The sequence below is a fragment of the Xenopus tropicalis genome, chromosome 1 (assembly GCF_000004195.4).
Source record: "Xenopus tropicalis strain Nigerian chromosome 1, UCB_Xtro_10.0, whole genome shotgun sequence".
NCBI lineage: Eukaryota > Metazoa > Chordata > Amphibia > Anura > Pipidae > Xenopus > Xenopus tropicalis.
This window is the reverse complement of record NC_030677.2, coordinates 78,366,536-78,390,865: the sequence shown is the minus strand read 5'-3', so window position 1 is coordinate 78,390,865 and position 24,330 is coordinate 78,366,536. Positions and strand designations below refer to the sequence as shown.

Sequence of the window (24,330 nt, the reverse complement as noted above, 5' to 3'; positions counted from 1 at the left end):
CTTTAAAGGTCCGTGGGATGAGGTGGATTCCACAGTAACAGGAAACTAAGTTTCCTCAGCTAAATATGTTCAGGCTACAACCTGTTTCCTTTTTTACTGAATGATCATTGGCATCAAGACCTAGTACAGGTTAACAGCAAAAAGCAAAATACTCCTAAGTTTCAGAACAGAAGAGATATTTGGAGGAAAGGAGACAGCTGCTGAAAAATGGTCTCCATTTTAGCAATGAGCTTCACTTTAACAGCGATTCTTCTTAATATTGGTGGTGGCAACACTAGAGGAGATTCAGTGGATGTTACTGATAGACCATGGAAAACAAGTGATTCTGATTCTGAGGGATTTGTAGTTAAACAACTTACAGACATAAGCCACACAAGCAGCCTTACACCAGCTGCACCAAATGAAGACAAATTCACAACTCTGAAGGATATGAGTATTCATTTTAATGCTCCAGCAACAGCAGAAACAGAAAAGCTGATAAACCTTGAAGCCATTGTTAGTTCATCATCTGAAACTCCCTCAGTCACAGTGGCTGCAAGCAAAGAAAACAGCAGATCAGTTACAGAACAAATGAAAGCTACAACCAGCACAATTATCAGACAAACCAGCATCCCTAAAAAGATGGATACAGTTCAACAAGGAGCAGCAGTAAATCGTTTGCCCAGGCAGGGCATTTACTATAAAGGAAGCAACGCACCCAATCAAAAACCTGGTTTTCAAACCGCTCGGGGAAAGTAGGATATGTTCATTTTTCTTATTTATTTGACTGTATATTTGTGTTAACTTGCCATTTTAGGTCAGTAAATAGTTCAGTAGCAGCTAAGTTAACTTTTAAAGTGCATTTCAAAAGCAAACATCTATGTAACCATATAAATGTTGGATACCTGCAAATGGTGTAAGATAAATCCAGTAAAATTATCATATTTTCTACACCTGTACTAGTTAATATTGCTTCTAAAAACATATTGCAGTCTATCAACAAATTAATTTTTGTAGCAGTCTTAAGGGTTAATTCACTAAGGTGCGATAACGCTTATCGCATGCTTTTTTGCATTAAAATTGATGCAAAAAAAGGTGCGATTTGCTAAAGTATTATTGCATGCATTAAGTCGCATATCGTGTGCGTTAAAAAGCATGCAACCACATGCGTAAATTTTACCGCATTGCGTTAATTCTCGCGCAGAAATAATACTAATGCATGATTCACAAACACTTAGACGCGCTAAATATCGCATTAGTCTATGCAAAAATTAACACCTACTTGGGGCAGGCGATAATTATAGAAAAGTACAGTTAATGAGCTTTTGGCAACACAATATGGACTTTGCAGTGTGATTTATTCAAGTATGTGTTGGCCCTAGAGTGATGTAGCCTCCAGTTTGCAGGGAAATGGTCATTTTCAAAAAAAGTAGTTTTACGAACATTATAGTGTGTGGCTAATATGGCGTGTGCACGATAAGTAGTGCACGTACGTTAATTAGTGCGCGTGACAAGTAGCGTGCTGCGTTAATTAGCGCGTGTTGCGTCAAATACTGCACGAAAATAGTCTTCGCAACTTAAATAACGCAAATATCCTTTTAGTGAATCGTGCATTAAGATGTGATAACATTTTTAACGCATGCTATAAATAGTGCTCGTTTTATCGCACTTTAGTGAATCAACCCTTTAGATTCTAGAAAAATCATATTACAGTTATGGGACCTGTTATCCAGAATGCTTGGGACCTGGGGTTTTCCATATAAGGGATCTTTCCGTAATTTGGAACTCTATACTATAATTCTATTAAAAATCATTTTAACATTAAATTATTGGTTTTGCACTGAATAAGGATTAATTATATCTTGGGATCAAGTACAAGGTTTCAGTTTTATTATTGCAGACAAAAAGGAAATCATATTTAAAAATTCCAATTATTTCATTATAATGGAGTCTGTGGGAGATGGCCTTCCTGTACTTTATATGAAGCTTTATGGATAATGGGTATCTGGATAAAGGATCCTATACCTGTACTAATAATAAATAGACATAATAATTCCAAAACAGAAACTTTGCAACATATATTCATTACATATTTGCAATAGTTTAATGTTATTTACATGCATGTGCCATTTGTTATTGAAGGTAGTATCTTTCTGTCCTTTGCTATTCTCTGCATGGTCGGTTCTGACAATGTAGCAAGGCATTGTATGATATGCAGTCTTGGTTGACTTGAAAGTTCTGCTACACAGTTTCAAGGGGCGAAACCAGGAAAGCACAAAGAGACAAACTGATAGTGCTTTCACTATTATTTGTAATGATACATACTTGAGATGCATGTAATAAATGCATCCCTATTTGTTTCCTTTTGATAGATGTAATTTACAATGGTGATGCAAAATGGAGTGCAGATCTCTTGTTGTTGTCTATATCCTAATGGTTTAAAATTAGTGGTGTTGAGCACAATGTCCCCTCTTTTGCAACAGTAGATAGAACCTTTCCATAGGCGGCAGTGTGTGCATCAGGTTACCTTTAAGAGAAGTTTTTCCATTCCTTAATGGACTGCGCTAGTAATTTTCCCTCCCACCCTCCCTCTGATGTGAAAGAGGTAAACATGGGGGCATGAGGGAGGAGAACCCTGTCTGTGGGATTTTGCTTGAGCTAGTTTGACACTTGCTCAAGAAACTTTACAATACTTTGCCATACATTCATATAAGGTCTATCAATGAAGGATCCTCACCCATTGCTTTTAAAGGCGCCAGCTCCAGTAGGCCTTCAACACCCGAGTCCAATGCTGAATAAACCACCATGTCATCTGTTTGTTTTCATAATGGAGATATAAAAAGTTGAATATATATTTATCTTTTAGTAGTTAGGTTCCTGGTGAGGGGTTGTACTAATATTAGGTGCTGTATATGTTATACCTTTAGCATATTAAAAGCAAGTCTGCTTTTATTTATGCAGTTTATGGCTTTCATTACATTCTTCCAATAGCAGGAACCATGAAAGGCTAAATTATGCCTCTCGCTTGCTCTGCACAGCTGCAATGTTATCTGCATTATACAAGCTATGGGCTATGTACACCAACATATAAAGAGATAGATCCTCACTTACACATTACACAAATCCTTCTGTTTGATCTAACAGTCATTTCTTTAATGGGGACAAAAAGCTCCAGGAATGGCAGCACTCAGCGTCTCATGTGTGTTGCAAGTGAAAGACTTCAGGGAGATACCTTATTTCAGTTTGCTCAACATCTTGCTATTTATTGAGCAAATGACTTGCTTACTGTAAGCCGGTTTTTATCTTCGATTCAGCAGATGCCTAGGAAGCAGAAGATGCATACTCTAGGAAGTGGCAGGTGGTTTTTTTTTTTACCTTTGTTCATTTGCATTTGAAAACAGCAATCTGTGCATGAGGTATACAGCTAAATTATTCTGATATTTTAGTTTTATGTTTGGCAGTAAACATTCTCAGGCAACATATGTTGTGTATTAACAGGGAGACTTTTAATGATATTGTGATAGTGTCACAAATTTACTAATAAAGCCTGCTATGAGGTGATATTTCACTGTAATATGTTCTTATTCTGCTGCTTTGGGAGAACAGGATTTTTATTGGTCTGAATTGCAACTCATCTGAGTTAGCCTATGCACGCCTTTTTGGTATTCTAACATATAGGCTGGTTATCATGCTTTTGAGTTGTAGTAGTAAAAGGTATAAGTTCTCCTTTAAGTTAATTTTTAGTATATCATAGGCTGTCCTGTTCTTTGCAACTTTTCAACAGTTTTCTTTTTTGTTACTGTTTATGATGTATCTGTCTCTTTAGACCCTCACCTGTTCATCTTCCAATCTGTCATTCAAACACCTTCTTTGTTGCTAGGGTAAATAGAATAGGGTTAAACAATAACTGCTTAAGTTCCAAACTGAAGAGTTGCTGAAAAAAAAGTTACATAATTGCAAATCTGCAAAGAATAAAAACTTACTATCAGTTGGAAACTGTTATGTATAATTGTCGATATCATACAGGTATGGGATTCGTTATCAGTTATCCAAAAAGTTCCAATTTGCAGGATGGCCATCTCCAATAGACTGCATTTTAACCAAATAATTCACATGTAAAAATAACAATCCTATTGAGTTTATTCAATGTTTAAGTAATTTTTTTAGCAGACTTAAAGTATGGAGGTCCAAAGTATGGAAAGATTCCTTATCCCCTTAATACCCCAGGTCCTGTTATCTAGAACACCCCAGATCTTGAGCATTATGGATAATAGGTCCCATACCTGTATATAAAGTCTAACAGACAGTAAATCATGGTCTGTGTTCTCATAAAACTAGGTAACATCTCAGGAATGAATGAATACTGCAACTGATCACCATATCACCATGCCATATCACCATTAACACTAACCTAAGCTATCAGTAGAGGAATCAACCCTGGGTCATAAAACCTTACCAAGATATCTGCATAACTTTTAAATCTGACTTTCTGAAAAATGACATACTTAAGCTATTTCTGAAATTCACCTATGGGTCAAATTCTGTATGTAAAACTATTGTTAGACTAAGGGGCACATTTACTAACCCACGAATCCGAATCCGAATTGGAAAAATTCCGATTGGAAAATGAACATTTTGCGACTTTTTCATATTTTTTGCGATTTTTTCGGCGCCTTTACGACTTTTCGGAAATTGTCGCGACTTTTTCGTTACCAATACAATTTGCGCGAAAAAACGCGAGTTTTCCGTAGCCATTACGATGCGCTCGTATCTTGTCGCGACTTTTTCGTATTGAGCGCTCGTAAGCGGCGGGCAAAACTTTCAGACTTAGCATGATTTTGGAAGCCTCCCATAGGACTCAATGGCACCCTGCAGCTCCAACCTGGCCCAAGAAAAGTCACCATACTGAAGCTTGAATGAATCTGAATCTTTCGTACTCGGCGCGAAGGCTACGAAAAAGTCGCGACTTTTCGCGCAAGTAGTAGCGCTACGAAAAAATCGCCAAATTTTGGCCCTCCTATAGTCTTGTGGGATGGCTAACCTAGAGAAGCAAAGCTTACAGAGGAATTATACCCATCTCCTATACATGCATATAGAATACAACTAACAAAAGTCTATTAAATACATAGACAAAAATTGGTTAATACATAAACACATAGTTTAGAATTAAATATACATGCTTTTTCACTCCATTGTCTAAACCTTGAAACATACCCCATATCATTACCTGAAATAGTACTATTTATTAGTACAGGTATGAGAGCCATTATCTGGAAACCCGTCACCCAGAAGCTCTGAATTATGGGAAGGCCATCCTTCATAGACTTAATGTATCAATAAATAAATATTAATCAAATAATTCAAATGTTTCAAAATTATTTTCTAAGTACTTTTTTAAGACAATAAATAATAGGACTAAGAGTACAATTCACAAACCTGTGTATCCCTAATGCACAGCAGGTTGTGAAGACAGTGTCCTGTTTAAAGGTAAAGGATGTATGAAGGTGATCATTTCTGCCTTTACTTGTATTTGTGTTCCATATTTAGTTAATGTGTTCACTGTTTCTTTATTTTTCCTCTCAAACATATGGCTTCTTTATACCAAGTGTGATGAAATATGTGAAAAAGATCTAGTTTTGGAATAAGGTGTGATTATACTGTATACTGCAACAGGCTGTTTGCTGTATACTGCAACAGGCACCATTTCTTCTCCATCACAGGAAACCTGCCACATATTATTGCAAAACGGCATTTGGTATTAAGCTATTAAAAAATTAGGGGATTTTCAGTATTTCACTATAAGTCAATATCCATTTTGGTACAGTAGTTCTGCAAACTCTTTTGCACATTTCACAGTGGTATCTGCTTCCAGCAACTCCCACACCCCAACCCAAAAGTGAGTTGCTTGTTCTAACTATTCCCCACAATTTTGTTGGATTAAAGAAAAGAAATACAGGTATGGGTCCTGTTATCCTGTTATCCATAAAGCTGGCTTACCAGAAGGCCATCCACTAAAGACTTCATTTTATTTAAATAATTCCCATTTTAAAAAAACAATTTCTTTTTTCTCTTTAATAATAAAACATTACCTTGTACTTGATCCCAGCAAAGATATAAATTATCCTTATTGGAGAAAAAACAATCCTATTGGGTAAAATTTATGTTTCAATGATTTTTAAGTAGACTTTAGGTAGGGAGATCCAATTTACGCACGAATCCTTTATCTGGAAAACCCCAGGTCCAGAGCACCTGGTTAACATGTCTCATACCTGTTTATATTCTACAACGATTCCATTACACTTTGATTGCCTTACAACACTGATGTCCAATTTACTGCTCTAAAAAATTATTAGAAGCATAAAAATAAAAATAGAGTACATGGTGATGCAGATATTGTTACAGCATTGACTAAAGGGACATCATATGTAAATGCTTTTCTAGTATTTTTGTTTCAGCCCTCAGTAATAAATATTTTTATTGGTTAAAAATTGGTATTTGGGAGTTTGCAATTTTAGAATAACTATTTTTTTCTGCACACCGCTCTTTATAGACAGTCCTAACAATATAGGCTATTGCATTGGTACGCCAGTTACTGTAGAGCAGTGATCCCCAACCAGTGGCTCGTGAGCAACATGTTGCTCTCCAACCCCTTGGATGTTGCTCCCAGTTGCCTCAAAGTAGGAGCCCTTTTTTCATTTCTGGATTGGGGGCAAGTTTTGGTTGCATAAAACCCAATGTAAAGCCAAACAGAGCCTTCTATAGGCTACCAGTCCACATAGGGGCTACCAAATAGCCAATTATAGCTTTCAATTGCACCCCTAGGAACTTTTTCTATGCTTGTGTTGCTCCCCAACACTTTTTCCATTTGAATGTGGCTCACGAGTATAAAAGGTTGGGGATCCCTGCTGTAGAGCTACAACTCCTTCGGCCATGTCTTGCATTTCAACACCTAATACTTGCTTTTATTACTATAATTTCATAACACACTGCCTGCAAGGCATAATTTTGCAGCTATGAGCAATGACTATTATGAAGTCATAATGTACCCTGTAGCCAGGCTTAGTGTTGTACTTTCTTTTTTTCCAAATGCGGGAAATAAATATGTATGCTAAAAATATAATAGAATAAGTGTGTATTTTATTATTATTATTATTATTATCATCATGATTCATAGTATTATTATTATTAATAATAATGCATATGTAGTTGTTATTTTAATTATAAAGCAGTAACAGAGCATTGTTTTGCTTTCACACTTGCTATCCTACCATTAATTAGCTGAGGTAGTTTAGCAAGAAATGAGCCGCTTTTTGTGGCTGTTTTATCTCACAGATAAGCAGAAGTCTATTATGCTGGGGGATGATTTGTGCACTGTTATCTAATTATCTATCCTGCAAGATCCAAACATGTAGTAGCTTTTAGTTTCCCTGTTTAGCACAAGAAAGAAGTTTTGGTTTTTATTTTGTCATAATGCTTTGTCTGTCCAGGCATAGTAATCCAGATGTGTGGCCTGACTAAACACATAATGCAACTCTGCCTATTATGATATCATAATGCTTTGTCTAGCAAGGCACAACAGCCAGTGATGGCAAATGTTTTTGTGAAACCACCCTAAACATAACTTATATATGGCACATCTGGTCAAATAAAATGAATAAACCCTAAGTCCTAAGACTCCATAATCAGTTTACTCTCCGTTCTTTATTGATAAATTAAAGTAAATACAAATTCTGAAATGGCCTTTATTATGCTGTCCATAAAATAAAACTTGCATATTTTGTAAAAGTACAATTTACTTCTTTTTCAGTGTTTCAGTGTGCCCCATTGAATAACAATTTTAATGACTGTGCTTTTCACTTTTAATCTAAGGTGTCACTTGACTAGAATTTTTCCAACTAAACTTAAAAAAGATGGATGAGAAAACTTTGTCTAAGGTCAAATGTTTCAGTACAAAGCGTATACAACCATAAAATGAGTTACAAGCAAAGAGCATTTCTTTCAGTCATTCTACACTGCCTATGGCTCATTGTAGATTATAGCGCATTCAAGGTCAATGTATCAGAACATATTTACTCAGATATATTCTTTTGCTTTAGCTTCTCTTTTGAATTAGAATTATCCTGAAGTTAACTGCTTACTGGTCTTTCCATAGTACTGGAGGCAATGTAAAGTCTACGCTCTGAAGTTTGAAGAATGCTAACTTAATACAGGGACCTGTAATCCAGAATAGGTACCTGGGATTTTCTGCATTAGTCTACTTAAAATTTAAACATTAAATAAACCCAATAGGATTCTTTCACCTTCAATAGGGATTCATTATATCTTAGTCAGGATCAAGTACTATATCCTGTTTTAAAGAGAAAAAATATTGATTATTAGTTTGTAAACTCCTGAAATGGACTCCTTTGTGTTATTTTTTAACACGTGCGTAATGGCATTTTTTTTAATGAGATCAAAACTATAAATTGTGTATTTACAGTATGTATTTGGCAACAGGAATGAAGTTTAAACTTCTGCTTTTGTAAATTTCTTGGAAATGCCATGCTTTTCATCACAAATGCTTTCATTTACCAGAATTACATTTTTTTTTCTACAAATATTATGGAACAGGAACTTGACTTCTAATTTAATATGAACACAAGGAAATGGTTACTTTCTTTATTTAGTAACATAGCCCAATGTAAAAATTTGAGAGGAACCCCTACATCATGATCTGCTTTAAGTATCTTTTGAAGAGATCAGCAGAGTATTTTGCATAGATACAACCATTCAGCCATTGCTAGGAGTGGACCACCAAAGGCTAATTTCTAAATCGCTAAATTGTTTCCCTCAACCCTAGCCATATGATCAGTATTACATTGCATAAACTACATTTTTTTTAAAGTTTTGCATTTCTGAGAATATTAATTGAGAAAGTTTATAAGATAGCAGCAAGTCAAGTGGCAGTAGAGATAACAGAAAATTTCACCCACTTTCTATTCATTGCTACATAGTTACAAAGTTACATAGGGTGGAAAAAAGACCAGAGTCCATAAAGTTCAACCCATCCAAGTAAACCCAGCACACACAACCTATACTTACCAATCTATACACTCACATACATAAACTATATATACAACCAGTAATACTAACTGTAGATATTAGTATCACAATAGCCTTGGATATTTTGTTTGTTCAAGAACTCTTCCAGGCCCCTCTTAAAGGCATTAACAGAATCTGCCATTACCACATCACTAGGAGGGGCATTCCCCAACCTCACTGCCCTCACTGTGAAAAACCACGAACGCTCCAAATGCGTCTTTTTTCATAATGATCTATTTTTTCGACAATTTTTTATCTTGCGTGACTTTTCCATATTTTTCGCGACTTTTTCGTACTTTGCGACAAAATTTGTGCAACAAAATTGTATTGTTGCGCCGTGTAAGAAAGTTTCGGATTCATTCAAACTTCATTATCATGACTTTTCTTGGGCCAGGTTGGAGCTGCAGAGTGCCATTGATTCCTATGGGAGGCTTCCAAAATCATGCACAGAAGGATCAAAGTCGGAAAGGTTTTCCTGCATTTTATGATCGTTAGTATATGAAAATTTCGTGATTTTCGTATCGCCAATATGATATTTTCGTGACTAATATGATTTTTTCGTAAGCATATTCGTGATATTTGCGATCTTCAGAAATTTTCGTATCCAATCCGAATTTATCCCATTCGGGATCCAAACTCGTGTTTTCATGAATGTGCCCCTTAGTGTCGCAATAGCAGTATTGGGGAGCTCAACCCTCTGTTAACTTACCCAAGCGGGTATCAGGTGCAAATACTGGAAGAACCTCACCTTGCATGGGGGTCAATATCCAACAGCAAAAAAATCCAGTAGCACACTGAAGATGCAAGCCGTGAAAAAAATTCTTTTATTTGCCCAAGTACATATAAACAAGCAAGGAGCAACGTTTCGGGCCCCTCCGGACCCTTTCTCAAGCTAATGGTGCACTATTTAGTGTGCAAGTTATAAAGGTTGTGAAATGGGTGGGGATAGAGAAAACCTCCCCTGCTCCAGTGATAGCATGGTTAATTACAACAATTTAACCCCATGTGTGCATACTGACAACCAGTCCTTAAATATTCTTATATAAAAAAGTGTTAAAAAACATACAAATATACATTTAGTCCACATTTGTGCAAAATTCAAAGTCATTGTGTCAAATATCAGCATAGTGTATAACTGGAACTCTCATCTCTGAGACGTATAGAGGACTAGTTCAGCACATCATACTCAGTACCTCCCTGAGACTCATTGTAGTATGCTGGAATAGTCTTCCACCCTCAGCGTATCCAGTGTTATCTAGTTAGTAACCTTTATATAACTATATGTTTATATGTACTTGGGCAAATAAAACAAATTTTTTCACGGCTTGCATCTTCAGTGTGCTACTGGATTTTTTTGCTGTGCCCCTTAGTGTCATCTGCAAAAATAGAAACAGTTCTCTCTATGCCCACCTCCAGGTCATTAATAAACAAGTTAAAAAGCAAAGGGCCAAGGACTGACCCCTGCGGTACTCCACTAACCACACTGGTCCAATTAGAAAATGTTCCATTTACCACCACTCTTTGTAATCTATCCTTCAGCCAGTTCTCTATCCAATTACAAATATTATGTTCTAGGCCAATATTCCTCAATTTGATCATTAACCTTCTGTGAGGTACTGTACGCTTTAGCAAAGTCCAAGTAGATAACATCAACTGCCATTCCAGCATCGAGTCTGGTAATTAGTCTGGCAAGATCTGTTACGCATAAAACCATGCTGGCACAAACGTATAGTATTGTGAACTGCAATGTATTCAAGTACCCTATCCCTTATTACCACTTCCAAAAGCTTTCCTACTTCTGATGTCAGACTAACAGGCCTAAAGATTTCAGGCTGAGAACGGGATCCCTTTTTAAAATAATGGCACCACATTAGCAATTCGCCAGTCTCTTGGCACCATGCCAGACCTCAACGAATCCTGAAAAATTAAGTGAAGAGGCTTGGCAATCACACGGGATTTTAAGAAAGAAAGGGGGTGAATTTTTCCGTGGTGAGCTCGTCTCACATTTTAATAAATCTGGCCCTTAGTTTTAACCTTGTTTGTAAATCTTCCTTTCCAACATGCCAGGAAGCTCTGTAGACCTTCCTGTGGATCCCCAGTTTTGCAGATTTTACAGTGAAGCAAAACAGGACAGATTAGCTCATCACTACAATTGTACCTAAATTTAAATAGCATTGCAATTACTTAAATCAGGTTGAAGCTAAGAATAATAATTAGCTTCAATAATTAGCCTTCAATAATATTACGTAGGTCCTGGCCCGGATTTGTTACGAGGCCACAAAGGCCTGGGCCTAGGGCGGTACAAATTTAGGGGTGGCATGACTCCCAAGCCACACTGAAAATTTGCTTGCATATTGAGCAATGGGGGTCGGACGCGCAGATGTCCTCTCCCCACTGCTACGTACCCCAGTTATATGGACACTCATGTGCATTCGCACGGGGGGGGGGGGGCAATGGGGCCAGCCTTGGGGCACCGCTTTAAGAAATCCAGCCCTGCATAGGTCACATAAATACCTTATTCAGGCATGGTTTTTTTGTGAGGGATTCTGCCAGAGAAAACAACCACCACAATAACAACACATAAGTGGTCAATCTGTTGGCTGAATTAAAAGTGGGAGTTCACACCTTTCATTTGAAACATAAAAATTCAGGAAATCCTTTCTGTGGTTAAAAATAGTTTTCTGTTGTGTGACAGCAGAGGACAGACGCACATCTGCAGATTTGCTTTTTAAACAAATGCAGTACTCAAGGGATCTTAAAGACAATCACTTTCTTCTAACAAGCTGGCTTTAAAAAAATATTGCGGGAGTGTATTTCCTGAGCTTTCTCTGTAATGGGTAGTTCACAACTCACATATTTATGAAGAGAGTAGCTGTAAACAGAAAGAAGTACAACAGCCCCACAAATGATTGTGCTAGAAATGTACTGGGCTGTAGCACTGTCACCCAAATATCCATATTTTATATGCCCATCCCCTTACTGGTGACATTGTTGGAGTAACACCCTCTGAAACATGTAGCAAATTAGCAGCAGAAATAATTACTGCAATATATCATTACTTTGTTTAAAAAAGTAGACTATGATTGTCTATAGCAGTGTTGTTCTATATTGCTTTTTGCTTCTACAGCAGACTTACAGAATTACAACATTACAGGAGAAACACAAAGAAACATTTACTTTGTGTAAATAAACTTTCAGGAATTGCATGTGATTTGTATGGTAAATCCAGTTAATAGTGGATAATAGTACCCTCGCTAAATTCACATTTTCTTAGCGTGCTGCGAAAAGAAGAATGGGTAAGAAAATGGGTAAGGTTATCGAATTTCTTGACAGGCTCTCACACAAGCTTCCATTCTAGATTTTATTTTGGAATTATTTTTTTTTTCTGTCTTTTACACTCTCACGGCTTTCTCTGCCTTCTAAAGTCTACAATGATTTTCTAAGTGAACATGTTACACTATTGTCCTGTAGTTCCTGAAATAAAAAACATGTTTTCCCATGATAGTATTCCTTTAAAATAGGGATGCACCGAATCCCTGCCTACCATACTCTGCCTGCCCTATGCTGCCCGTGTGTACACAGACAGCATAGGGCAGGCCAAGTATGGCACACACAGGCAGCATAGGGCAGGCCAAGTATGGCACACACTGGCAGCATAGGGCAGGCCAAGTATGGCACACACAGGCAGAGTATGGAGCACACAGGCAGCATAGGGCAGGTCAAGTATGGCACACACAGGCAGCATAGGGCAGGCCAAGTATGGCACACACAGGCAGCATAGGGCAGGCAGAGAATGGTACACACAGGCAGAGTATGGCACACAGACAGCATAGGGCAGGCAGAGTATGGCACACAGGCAGGGTAGGGCAGGCAGAGTATGGCACACACAGGCTGGGTAGGGCAGGCAGAATATGGCATACACAGGCAAGGTGTGGGAGGTGAACCTGGCAGGGGTTTGTTCTGGGAGTTTGTTAGCACTTGGAAATAGGCATTATATGGTCCCTAAGGTGTGTAATTATATGCTGGGGATTGCTGTGCTATCCACAGGGGAGGAGGAGGCATTATGGATATAAAGGTGTGTCTTAATATGACATAATATAATTACATTATAATTACATTAACATATGAATGAAGGCTGATATACCTACAGTGAGCACCAATGATTTGGGTTTTGCTACCCTACCACCATTAATGTGGGTATGGTCTTAAAAGCTCTTGTGATGACATGGGTATGTTGGTGGGTGGTCAAAACTGGCTTTCATTATCAGCCCTCTACCATGTACCAAAAGTCTGGCCCTCGGTACCACAGAAGTTGGACAGCACTGGCTTAAGGGGTTCCCTTGCCTTTTATTGAAATAATAAATGTAATAAAGGGAAGAAACCACTTGAGCTATCTGAACTATTTGTGTATTCTTTTCCTAGACTGCTAGTGGCCTCTGTTGAACATGTTACAATATTGTCCTGTTGTTCCTGGATGATGTACTGTATGTCAGCGTTCCTAGGCTCCTGTGTTGCTGGGTGTATCCACCCAAGCAGAATATACATGTTTCCAAAGCTTTTAGGTTTCACAGCATGATGTTTATTTTAGATAAAAGATATAATTAATTTGTGTCAGTGAATAAAAAAACCTACCCAGCCACTAAAAATAAAAGACATGCAATGTGCATGTTTATAAATAAATCATTTAGCTTTTTTGACAGTAGATAAAGTAGGCCTATAGTGTTCATAGAGCATGCCATCACACTGTGCGCCCCCCTCTGGAGTTTGGAAGACTGGCGGTAATGTCAAATGTCATATAAGGAGAACCTCTCTATCCTGCCTGAATAAGAAAAAGTAATGAAAGAGAACAGAAAATGAGTTAACTATGTTTAATCCTACAGTTCTACCCTTTGTCCATGTACGTTAATAATTCTGTCTGAAATCAAAGCAACTTTTCAAGCATTCATTAAACAGATGTATAAGTTGCCATTCTTATTAAGAGATTAATATCAAGTGTTAAATGGAAGCAGACATTGAAGAAATGCTGTTTATATTTATTACAAGTGCATTATTTGCAATCTTGCTGGCCCCTTTACTCTATGAACAGAAAGTCAGGGAGTTGCTTAAGGTTCACATTTATCTAATTCTATACTTTAAAGCTATAGGGGTACAAACATACCCACAACTGCAGGTAATTCAAATGGATGCAATGGAGAGTCCATATTACTACAATTCAGTAAGGAACTTGTGGCCAAACATACCCCTGAGTTTCCATATGGATGGGCATTGCATCTATCCTAATAAATACTGAGCAAGTACACCTACTGACGCTGGGGAACCGTGGAGCTACTGCCACCCTGGACCTGGTGGTTGCATCAATAGGAGCCCCATACTTAGTAACATAGTAAGTTAGGTTGAAAAAAGACATATGTACATCAAGTCCAACCATAATGCCTATATATAATCTGCCTAACTGCTAGCTGATCCAGAAGAAGGCAAAAAACCCATCTGAAGCCTCTCTATTTTGCACATCAATTTGCACAGGGGGTGAGGGCTAATAGACATACCAGTTGGAGGTAAGCAATAGTATTTTGTCAAGAAAATCCCCCCTTGCATTGCCCATATTCATCCAGCTGGATTCAAGCCCCCTCTGTAGTCCAACACATAACCTCATAACAAGAATACAGATATAGTACAAACATTGCATAGAATGAAATTCACCCAATGCTATTGATATGTACAGGTATCGGATCCCTTATCCGGAAACCCGTTATCCAGAAAGCTCCGAATTACGGAATGCCCGTCTCCCATAGACTCCATTTTAATCAAATAATTCAGAATTTTAAAACTGATTTCCTTTTTCTATGTAGAAAAAAAACAGAACCTTGTAATTGATTCCAACTAAGATATAATTAATCCTTATTGGATGCAAAACAATCCTATTGGGTTTAGTTAATGTTTTATTGATTTTTTAGTAGACTTAGGGTATTGAGATCCAAATTACGGAAAGACCCCTTATCCGGAATACCCTTGGTCCCGTGCATTCTGGATAATGGGTCCTATACCTGTATCTATATATATATATGTAAATATGTATATTTTTATTTAAATAGTGCTAGTTGTACACACAGCACTGTAAATTTGAATTAGGAATTAAGGATTTAGTCCATATTTCATGATGCCCCCCTCCCCTTCCAATTTTTTGGTCCTCCCTGGGAGAGGTGTGGTTAGCCCCACAGTTTTGAAACCTAAGCCCTGTATCTATAGCTATGAAACTGGACATTTTATGAATGTTTCCATTATTTTAGTAATGACTGAGCCAAGGCTGCTTATTCTTTGGAGTAAATTTGTCTGACAGAATGTTTTGCATTGCACTCTTCTTGCTTTAAGCATTATTATTTAAGTACAATAATAGTTAACTCTGTTTCCTTGGTAACCAAAGCTCCAAGGAAAACCATTGCAGAGGATGGCTGCTGACAGTCACTTAAGATATAAATGTGTTGTGTTGGGAATGCATCATGCTCTTTTCTGCAACCTTTCTGTGAATTAAAGTTCACACAGCCTGCCTCCCGCAGCTTTACTGCTTAAATGCACACTGGCTGCATTTATGTTTGCTCGTACAACAGTATTCTTCCTATGTATAAGCAAGCTTTACACTTAATTTTCTATAAAATTCGCAGGTTAGTCCATATAAAGGGTCTTATTTAATGAATTAATATGCATGTTTGCAGGTATTCATGTTAGTATGAGCTGCCATGATGGGTGCTCTGCAAAGGTACTATGGAGGTACCATATAAAAAGCAATGGCTTCCCATTCAACATTCACTATAAGTGAGTGCATTGGAAGGTGCCCAACTTTTTTAAAGGAATACTGCCACAGGAAAACATCAGTTAGATTCAGTTAATTCAATTTTTTTAAATCAATTTTTTAAAAGAGCAAACAGATTTCTTTATACTTAATATTGAAATATGACATGGGGCTAGCCACTTCCTTACTACCCCAGGTGCCTCCACAGGCTAATAGCACTGCTGGAACTGTCCTCTATTTTAGTAAGTTGTAAACAGGCAACGTGGCTATACTACCTCCCAATAATTAAAGGTAGCTTTAGGCATTTCTCTGCCAGGTAAATTCCAATGTGGAAAAACTACCCCATGTGCCATAAGCCTCAATTAACTGTACAGTAAGGATTATATAGAGATATACACACACAGTTTGCACTGTAAATAATGGTACATTAACTTCTGTGAACAATAACTCCAGATCCTAAACACATTGTACAGTAAGGGGCAGAAGTATCGGCACCCAAAATGCATTAAGTACAGTGAGAGACAGTGTTGGAGCACAAAAAAATTAACTACAGTGAGAAGCAGTGGGAATTTTAGCCCCAAATACAATGAGAGGGATTGATATCTGACACCCCAGACCCCAGTATCCTTATATAATGCAGGTTTCCTGAAGGCTGGAGAAGATTGCACTATTGTAGACATCAAAACAAGTTCAGAAATTGTTTGCATTGCTAAATGTGCTCACATGCATGAGAGTAGCACCTGAGAAGGAGAAACCCTGTTTGCAATTATGCGACTTTGTTCATATTAACAGTGCATTAAGTAGGAGAAACAATAGGTTATCTGAAGGCAATTCTATTGTGTAGTGCTGGCTCCTTCTGAAAGCTCAGATTCAGGAACAATAGACTGAGATGGCTTTCTACACACCAAAGGGCATATTTATTATGTTATGTAAAAAACGGCAAGAAAATTCGCCACACATCACCAGGATTCGCCGTGTAAAAACGGCGTAAAATCGGCGTAATTTTTTTACGCGGTTTTTCTTCCACCGGAACTTATGGTAAATAACGGCGTAATATCCGGCGTTCAGAACGCGATCTTTTCCATTTATTTTACACAGCTTTTAACTCCATTTTTTCGGCGAATTAGTTTTACACAGCATAATAAATACGCCCCCAAATGTACAAATAACAAAAATACATTTGTTGGTTCAAGAATATAATTTTAAATGATAGAGTGAATGATTTGCAATATAAACAGTGTAAATTAGAAATTATAAGTACACCATAAAAATCATTACAGAATCCCTTTACATTGTATAGGGCTGCAAACTGTATATCGTGCCTATGACCCAACACCAACAAATAGTGACAGATATATAAGTAAAAGACGCGAATGATTGCGAATGAAGCTGCATGGGGCTTGCATTTGTAGTGATCCAATAGTCTCCTCTGTTAATAAAAGTGTTGTTCATGGAAAGGTTGCACTGGACTGACCATCTTACTACCCTTAAGAAGGATATATATTAGCTGGAGAGAGTGCTGAGATGTGCAATTAACTGGTAAAAGGGATGAAGAATTAAAACTATGAAGGCAGACTGTCAAGCTTGGGGTTGTTTTCTCTGGGGAAAATACACAGGGAACATAATTATGCTTTACAAATACATTAGAGGACATTATAGACAGATAGTAGGCATCTTTTCTTTTACAGAAAAGATCAAACAACCAAAGGTCACCCCTTTAGATTACAGGAACAGGACTTTCAAGTGATGTTGTGATGGAGATGTTGTGATGGAGATTCTATTAATGCCTTTAAGAGGAGCTTGGATGATTTCTTGAATAAGCATACCATCTATGGTTATACTGATCTGAAGAGCTACAGTTAGTATAGGTAGTGGTATATATAGTTTATATACAGTATGTGAGTGTATAGATACTGTAGGTCTGTATCAGTATATGTGTATATGTGAAATGTATTTGGAACTTTGAACTTGATAGACTTTTGTCTTTTTTCAACACAAAGTAATGATGTAACAAATACTGCTCAAAAAGGCACAACTGGTCCTTTCCTAGTCATGTCTTTTATGGTATATCCTATGTTAAATGCAATAAACATTGCATTATCATCAGTGGTATAGTAATACCACCTACTGACCCACCCTTCACCCACACGCTCATGTTCCCCACTCCCTGATCACTTTTACTGGGTAAGTAAGAGTGCGACTGGGAAGGGGGGAATTCTTACAGCTATAGATGAAGCAGACCCCTGGTTTGAGACCCCCTGTCCCTGAGCCCCTCACCACTGCGGGTCCCGCTTCCTATATTGGTAAGCCACTGATTATCATGTCTTTTTGATCAAATTATACTTGTACATATCAATTTTCAGTGCCAATTATTTTCAGAATGGAAGAAGATGACAGTGCTTAGACAGGGCCACTGTTGCACATTTATTTTTTTTAATTCTTGATCTACTCCAACTTTTTTATTTTATTAATAGAACAACAGTTCCAACCTATGGAAGGCAGTATACCAAATAAAACAGAAGCAGAGATCTGTAACATAAAAGGTGATTGTGTTCCTAGAGCATTGCTTTATAACAGCCCCCCACCTGCCCCAAACCATTATAGTTATTCTCTAGTATTCTGCAGCTTCTCTGTCCCATAGAGATTATCTCCTCCTAGTCCTGGTCCGAGAACATAATATTCTATGCTCTTTCCAATTTTTTGAAGTGTAAGAAAGGTGGAGTTTGGTGGTGGCATGCAACAGGAGTATGTGATATATGGAGAGATATTCCTTAGCGGAGGTTGGCAACATCAGTTTTTTAAGTCTGTGTATAATGGAGCATCAGCAGTGCTATGAAGAGCAGTACATACTGTACAAAACTTGCAATTTGTTGGTACCAAAAATGTTCAGAATTCAGTAGTTTTCAGTAGTCTAATGTATGATCTGTAACAAAGCACATGCTTGATAGTACAGTTTGAAAACTGTTAATCCAATTCCACAATTTAGGTGTGAATGTCTGAGAATGTCACGTTTTAAATGTGGTTGCTTAGTATTCCATACAGATTTCTTTATTATGCTGTTTAATGTGGAAAAAAGTCAGCAGGGGGTTTCACTAGAAGTGTCTGAAAGACATATGGAAGTATATTCATCTTAAATGAATTCACTCTGCAAAACCAGGACAATGTTTTATTAGACCAAGCTATTAAGTTTCTTTTGATCACCTGTAGGATTGAAGAGTAGTTAATACAAGTCCAGTTTTCATAACATGGGCCAATGAAAAGAGAAATTTGAAAAAGAAAGAGAATTTGTCCATCAGGGCAGTCACCATGGTGTGAGAGAGCCTAAAAAAGTGCAATCAATTTTTTGTAGCTTATTTGAAATCACTCAATTGGCTATAGTCCCTTTGATTATCCGCATAGACATAAACTTTGTGTTACCTGAGAACCAACTCTCAACTTTTGCTGCAGTTTTCATCCCACCCCCACAGGTACTATACAGTTCTAAAGGCTGAAGCACTAGCTGACATTAAATTGTTTTTTGCCTGACATCTATAATAATATATAATCTATCCCCTACCCTAACAGATGGAGGGTAAGTTAACTCTTTCCCCCTGAAAAAGCTCATTGTGCTTTTATATATTTGTAGTTGTTATTTTTTGCACTTATGATTTTTTTTTATTTTTGTCATTATTTTGTTCATTTCTAGTTAGTTACAGTGGAGCCAATGTTGTGTATCCGTGCCAGTGTTATAGTGCCAGGGCCTGAATATCTGCCATCAGTACCCACTGCTTCTCACTGTATATAATGTGCTAGTTTTGTTAATACAGACTGCATCTCACTGTATATAATGTGCTGGTTTTGTAAATACAGACTGCGTCTCACTGTATATAATGTGCTGGTTTTGTAAATACAGACTGCGTCTCACTGTATATAATGTGCTGGTTTTGTAAATACAGACTGCGTCTCACTATATATAATGTGCCTGGAGTACCCACTGCCTTTCTTACTATAAAACTAACGTGAACACATAAAAGGGTGGTTCACTTTTAAGTTAACTTTTAGTATGTTATAAAATGGCCTATATCTAGCAACTTTGCAATTGGTCTTCCTAATTAATTTTTTTTTATAGTTCTTGAATAATTTGCCTTTCTCTTCTGACTCTTTCCAGATTTCAAATGGGGGCCAAAAATTATTGCTCTGCGAGGCTACAATTTTATTGTTATCATCATTTTTTATTACTTATTTTTCCATGTAGGCCCCTTAACTATTCATATTTCCATCTGTTGTTTAAACCACTACCTGGTTGCTAGGGTAAATAAGACCCTAGCAACCAGATAGCTGCTAAATTACCAAATGGAGAGCTGCTGGACAAAAAGCTAAATAACTGAAAAACCATTAAAAATAAAAGTGAATTTAAAGGTGAACTACCCCTTTAAGCTAACTGATCACAAACACAAAGGTTTGCAGATCCCCTCACAGAAGTGCACGTCTGAATACTTTTACATCCTAAGCATTTTATGGTAAAAACAAGCACTCCCCCCGCACTTTTGTACAGAATCCTTGGAAGTCAGTGGGAATGGCAAGAGGTAGTTGGGAGGTTAATTTTTTACACCAGCAGCAAATCCACTAAGTCTCACATTAGCTTTAGGTCAGTCTATATATGGCCCATCTTTAGCCTCCCCAAACAAAAAAGTCACCCTCCGCCTATGGGGCTCAGATAGTGTATTATTTATTTCAAGTCTGGCTGTAGGATTGGAATAGAGAGATTCTATCCATGCAAGTATATTGGGAACCATTCCAATAAAACGGAGAAAGTTAAACATGAAGTTCCGTCTTACTCAAAAGCCTTTTTGGCATCTGTTGACAAAATGAAGATGAGCGTGTTGCTCTGTTTAGCTGCTACTATGAGGTTAATTGCTGTTTGAGGTTGTCTTTTGCTTCTTGTCATGGGAGAAAGCCAGCCCGCTCTAAACATATTATCTAAGAAATTACTGGTTTAATACATGATGCTGGTACTTTTGCCAGAATCTTCATATCATTATTTATCAATAAAATTGGTTTGTAACTTGCTGGTGAAGCAGAGTCCTTATTGTTTTTAGGCTATTAGTGAAGTCAAGGACCAATGATGGGCTCATTGTAAGCTCCACTGAAGTGTTTTAAAGAAGGACACCCCCCAGTAATTGTAATCACCTGATAGCCTGGGCTGGTACTCCTGTTTGCAGAACACTGCCCGGGGGTGCCTAACACTTTGGCACCCCCCCAGTGATTAGACCTTTCCTTCTAAACCGCTTGGCATGCAGAAAGATCCAAATACAAACTCCTGACCAAAGTCCCACTGACACCCCCTTCATTGGGAAAGAGTGTTAATTACAATCCAGAGAATATTGCAATGAATATCCTCCTATACAATGATGCTTTGTGCGCTTTACAAATTAATTCCAAAGAAAGACTTTTAAGCAGGGTGATCCAGTAGCCGACATTCACTTCCTGCCAGTGGAACACAAGATGGAACACACTAAAACAGGGATTGCCTAGCCTACAGCCCAGAGTCCCCCCATCAGCATATTACTTAGCCACCATCAAGGTAATATGTTCTGTATATATCACAATGCCCCAGTATTATTTCTCAAATGCCTCAGTTCCTCCCAACAATGTATAATATAGCCCATAATGCCCCCAAATCAGAATCTCCTAGAGAGTAATATCAAAAAATGACAGCACTCTGCTTTTCTGAAAATTCACCACACTCCCTAAGAGGCTGTAAGTTAGGTTTATAAGTCAGGCAGAGTCATGACAAGGAATCTATGGGGCACATTCATAAAAACGCGAGTTTGAATTCCGAATGGGATAAATTCGGATTGGATACGATCATTTCTGAAGACCTCAAATATTATGAATATGCTTGCGAAAAAATTGTATTAGTCACGATAATATCGTAAAGTCACAAAATTTTCATACCGAACGATTGTAAACAGCGGGAAAACCTTTCCGATTTTTTCACGCAAGTGTACGAAAAAGTCGCGCAAACATACGAAAAAGTAGCGCAAGAGCTGAAAAATTCGGCGAAAATGCGCTTGGAGCGTTCATGTCTTAGTAAATCTGCCCCTATATCTCACCATATCCCCCAGAAAGTCTTTACATTGTCTCAAATCATTGACCAATGGTCCTGCAGCTTGGAATACAATACGGCTGAAATGCCAACTGCCCCATGATACATTTATATTAACACAAATGTTTTTGCTAATTCTATATAGTGTAAAGTATAAAGTGTAAAAACATTGCACATAGTAGTAAGACAAGCATTCTTTGTGTATTTAATTATAGATACACAGAAAGGAGTTGTGGGAGCACTCCAAGGCTAAATAGAGTATACAAATACAATGGAAGTGCAACTGATCTGGCCAAATTAACCACAAGCATACAAAAAGAGAGGGGGATTGATCAATGTGTAAAGTAAATGTTGATCTCTCTTTTATTCCCTTTTTTTCCAGGACAGCCCAAAATAATATGCTGAGGGCTAGAAATTGGTGCAGACTTACATAGTAGAGACTATTGCAACTACCCTGCATGAGCTCCAAGTTACACTATGCCATTTATGAGATGCAAACCCACTCCTGCTATTCAAATTATATGCTTCTCAATAAACATTTTTGCTATTTTAGCTACAAAACTCCTTCTGCTCAGTTGTTCAGCATTAGTATATAATGTAATGGACAGTGTTTGCTGTCACTTTATGCTGTGACTCACTCTGCTAGGAAAGAGTGACTCCTATATTCCAGCAAATTGTGAACTTGGAAATGGAAAAACTGACATTTTTTTTAAGAGCTCACTTACAGTAAAACATTGGTTGTAAAAACCTGCCATCTAGTGGAAAACCTGAGAACCACTAGGATTATTTCCTAGAACATTTTCCATTTTGTGTCATGTACTTGAGAAAAAGGCAAAACTTTTTTAGATGCCTTCAAGACTCCAAAAGCCACCCATTCACAACATTTTTTTCTTTTAATCTTAAAAAATATTATTATCATCATCAGTAACAATAATAATAGTGGTAATAGAATAATAATAATAATAATAATAATAATAATAATAATAATATCATCATCATATCAATAATAATAATTATAATAACAATAACAATAATAGTTTTGTCAGCTTAGTTAGGATCTAGTACAAAGTACTATTTTAGAATTAGAGAAAAAAAAATACTTTTAAAAAAAAAAATAATTATTGTATCATAATGGAATCTATTGCAGATGGTAATTTTTTGACCACACCCACTTGTGTGGCCACACCCCATATTTAAAAAAAACCACTCCTTTTATATAGTTGAAATGGTAGGATCAGATGCAAAATACTGTACTACCTAAGGAAAACCATATAGCAACTACATATAAAATAAAAATATAAAGAGAAGGCAGTCAGTTATAAATGAGTTATAACTATGTACAGGTATTGGACCCCTTATCCGGAAACCTGTTATCCAGAAAGCTCCGAATTACGGAATGCCCGTCTCCCATAGACTCCATTTTAATCAAATAATTCAGAATTTTAAAACTGATTTCCTTTTTCTATGTAGAAATAAAACAGAACCTTGTAATTGATTCCAACTAAGATATAATTAATCCTTATTGGATGCAAAACAATCCTATTGGGTTTAATTAATGTTTTATTGATTTTTTAGTAGACTTAAGGTACTGAGATCCAAATTACGGAAAGACCCCTTATCCGGAATACCCTTGGTCCCGAGCATTCTGGATAATGGGTCCTATACCTGTACCAGTTTTGCATTGTGTAATAAAAAAAAACTAATGTTTGTAACAAGCACTAGCACAACAGCGTTGACTCAAGACTCACCCAGCACTAGCACTAAGCAGCGTTTGTGTTATCAGGAGCAGTTGGATTGTGGTGTTATAGTCTCTTCTCACGAGACTATGCTAATCCGAAACAGCAGCAGGAAGAGCTGAAGACGTGAGGGCAAGTTACAGGCAATGCGGGACATTCATTTAACTATCCAGGACAGCGGGATGGGCTATTAAAGCAGGACAGTTGGGGGTATGCTTACAGGGTCAGACTGGGCCGCCTGTAGAAGCAATGGGGGTGCAACACTTCCTTAAAGGGACAGCGCCCTTACCTTTACTTGATAGGCCAACTCCGGTTATGAATTAAACAGCCAGACTGGTCCTCATGCAAATAACTTTTATAACAGCCAATGGTCACCGTTATTATCATGCAAGCAGGCGCTGGAGCATTTCAAAATGATCCATACAATTTTTCTCTTTTCCACAACTTCCAGTCCAGTTACACAGTTTCAGTACATTCACTTTTCCCATTCCGGTATCATGGACCTAGTCCCACCTATCCGCCTAGTGGTCTGGTATCCACTATAATAACCCTCCACTCTTCCAGGATAGGCCTTTTCCCTTCGGATTTTTAGAAGCTTTCTGCACTGTTTCTAGCTGTTCCTATCCTGGCACTGGATTCCCTGACTAATGGGGTACCCA

At 37.5% G+C, this 24,330-nt stretch overlaps 1 protein-coding gene and 1 long non-coding RNA gene across 3 annotated transcripts in view; one reads left to right on the top strand and one right to left on the bottom strand.

Moving 5' to 3' along the window:
• mmrn1 (multimerin 1) overlaps positions 1–24,330 on the top strand; it is a 52,618-nt gene continuing 28,288 nt past the window's right edge. The window contains exon 1 of the mRNA XM_018096300.2: positions 1–734. Coding sequence (XP_017951789.2) covers positions 208–734 — 527 coding nt within the window. The 5' untranslated portion in view covers positions 1–207. The remainder of the gene's footprint in view (positions 735–24,330) is intronic.
• LOC116411449 lies at positions 448–24,237 on the bottom strand. 2 transcript variants are annotated; one of them, XR_004223078.1, is made up of 5 exons: positions 23,961–24,237; positions 3,814–3,855; positions 3,091–3,300; positions 2,717–2,791; positions 448–532 (listed from the first exon to the last, which is right to left on the bottom strand). It is a non-coding gene; the product is annotated as an uncharacterized LOC116411449 (long non-coding RNA). The 2 variants fall into 2 exon arrangements; XR_004223077.1 differs by lacking the exon at positions 23,961–24,237 and adding an exon at positions 23,684–23,861.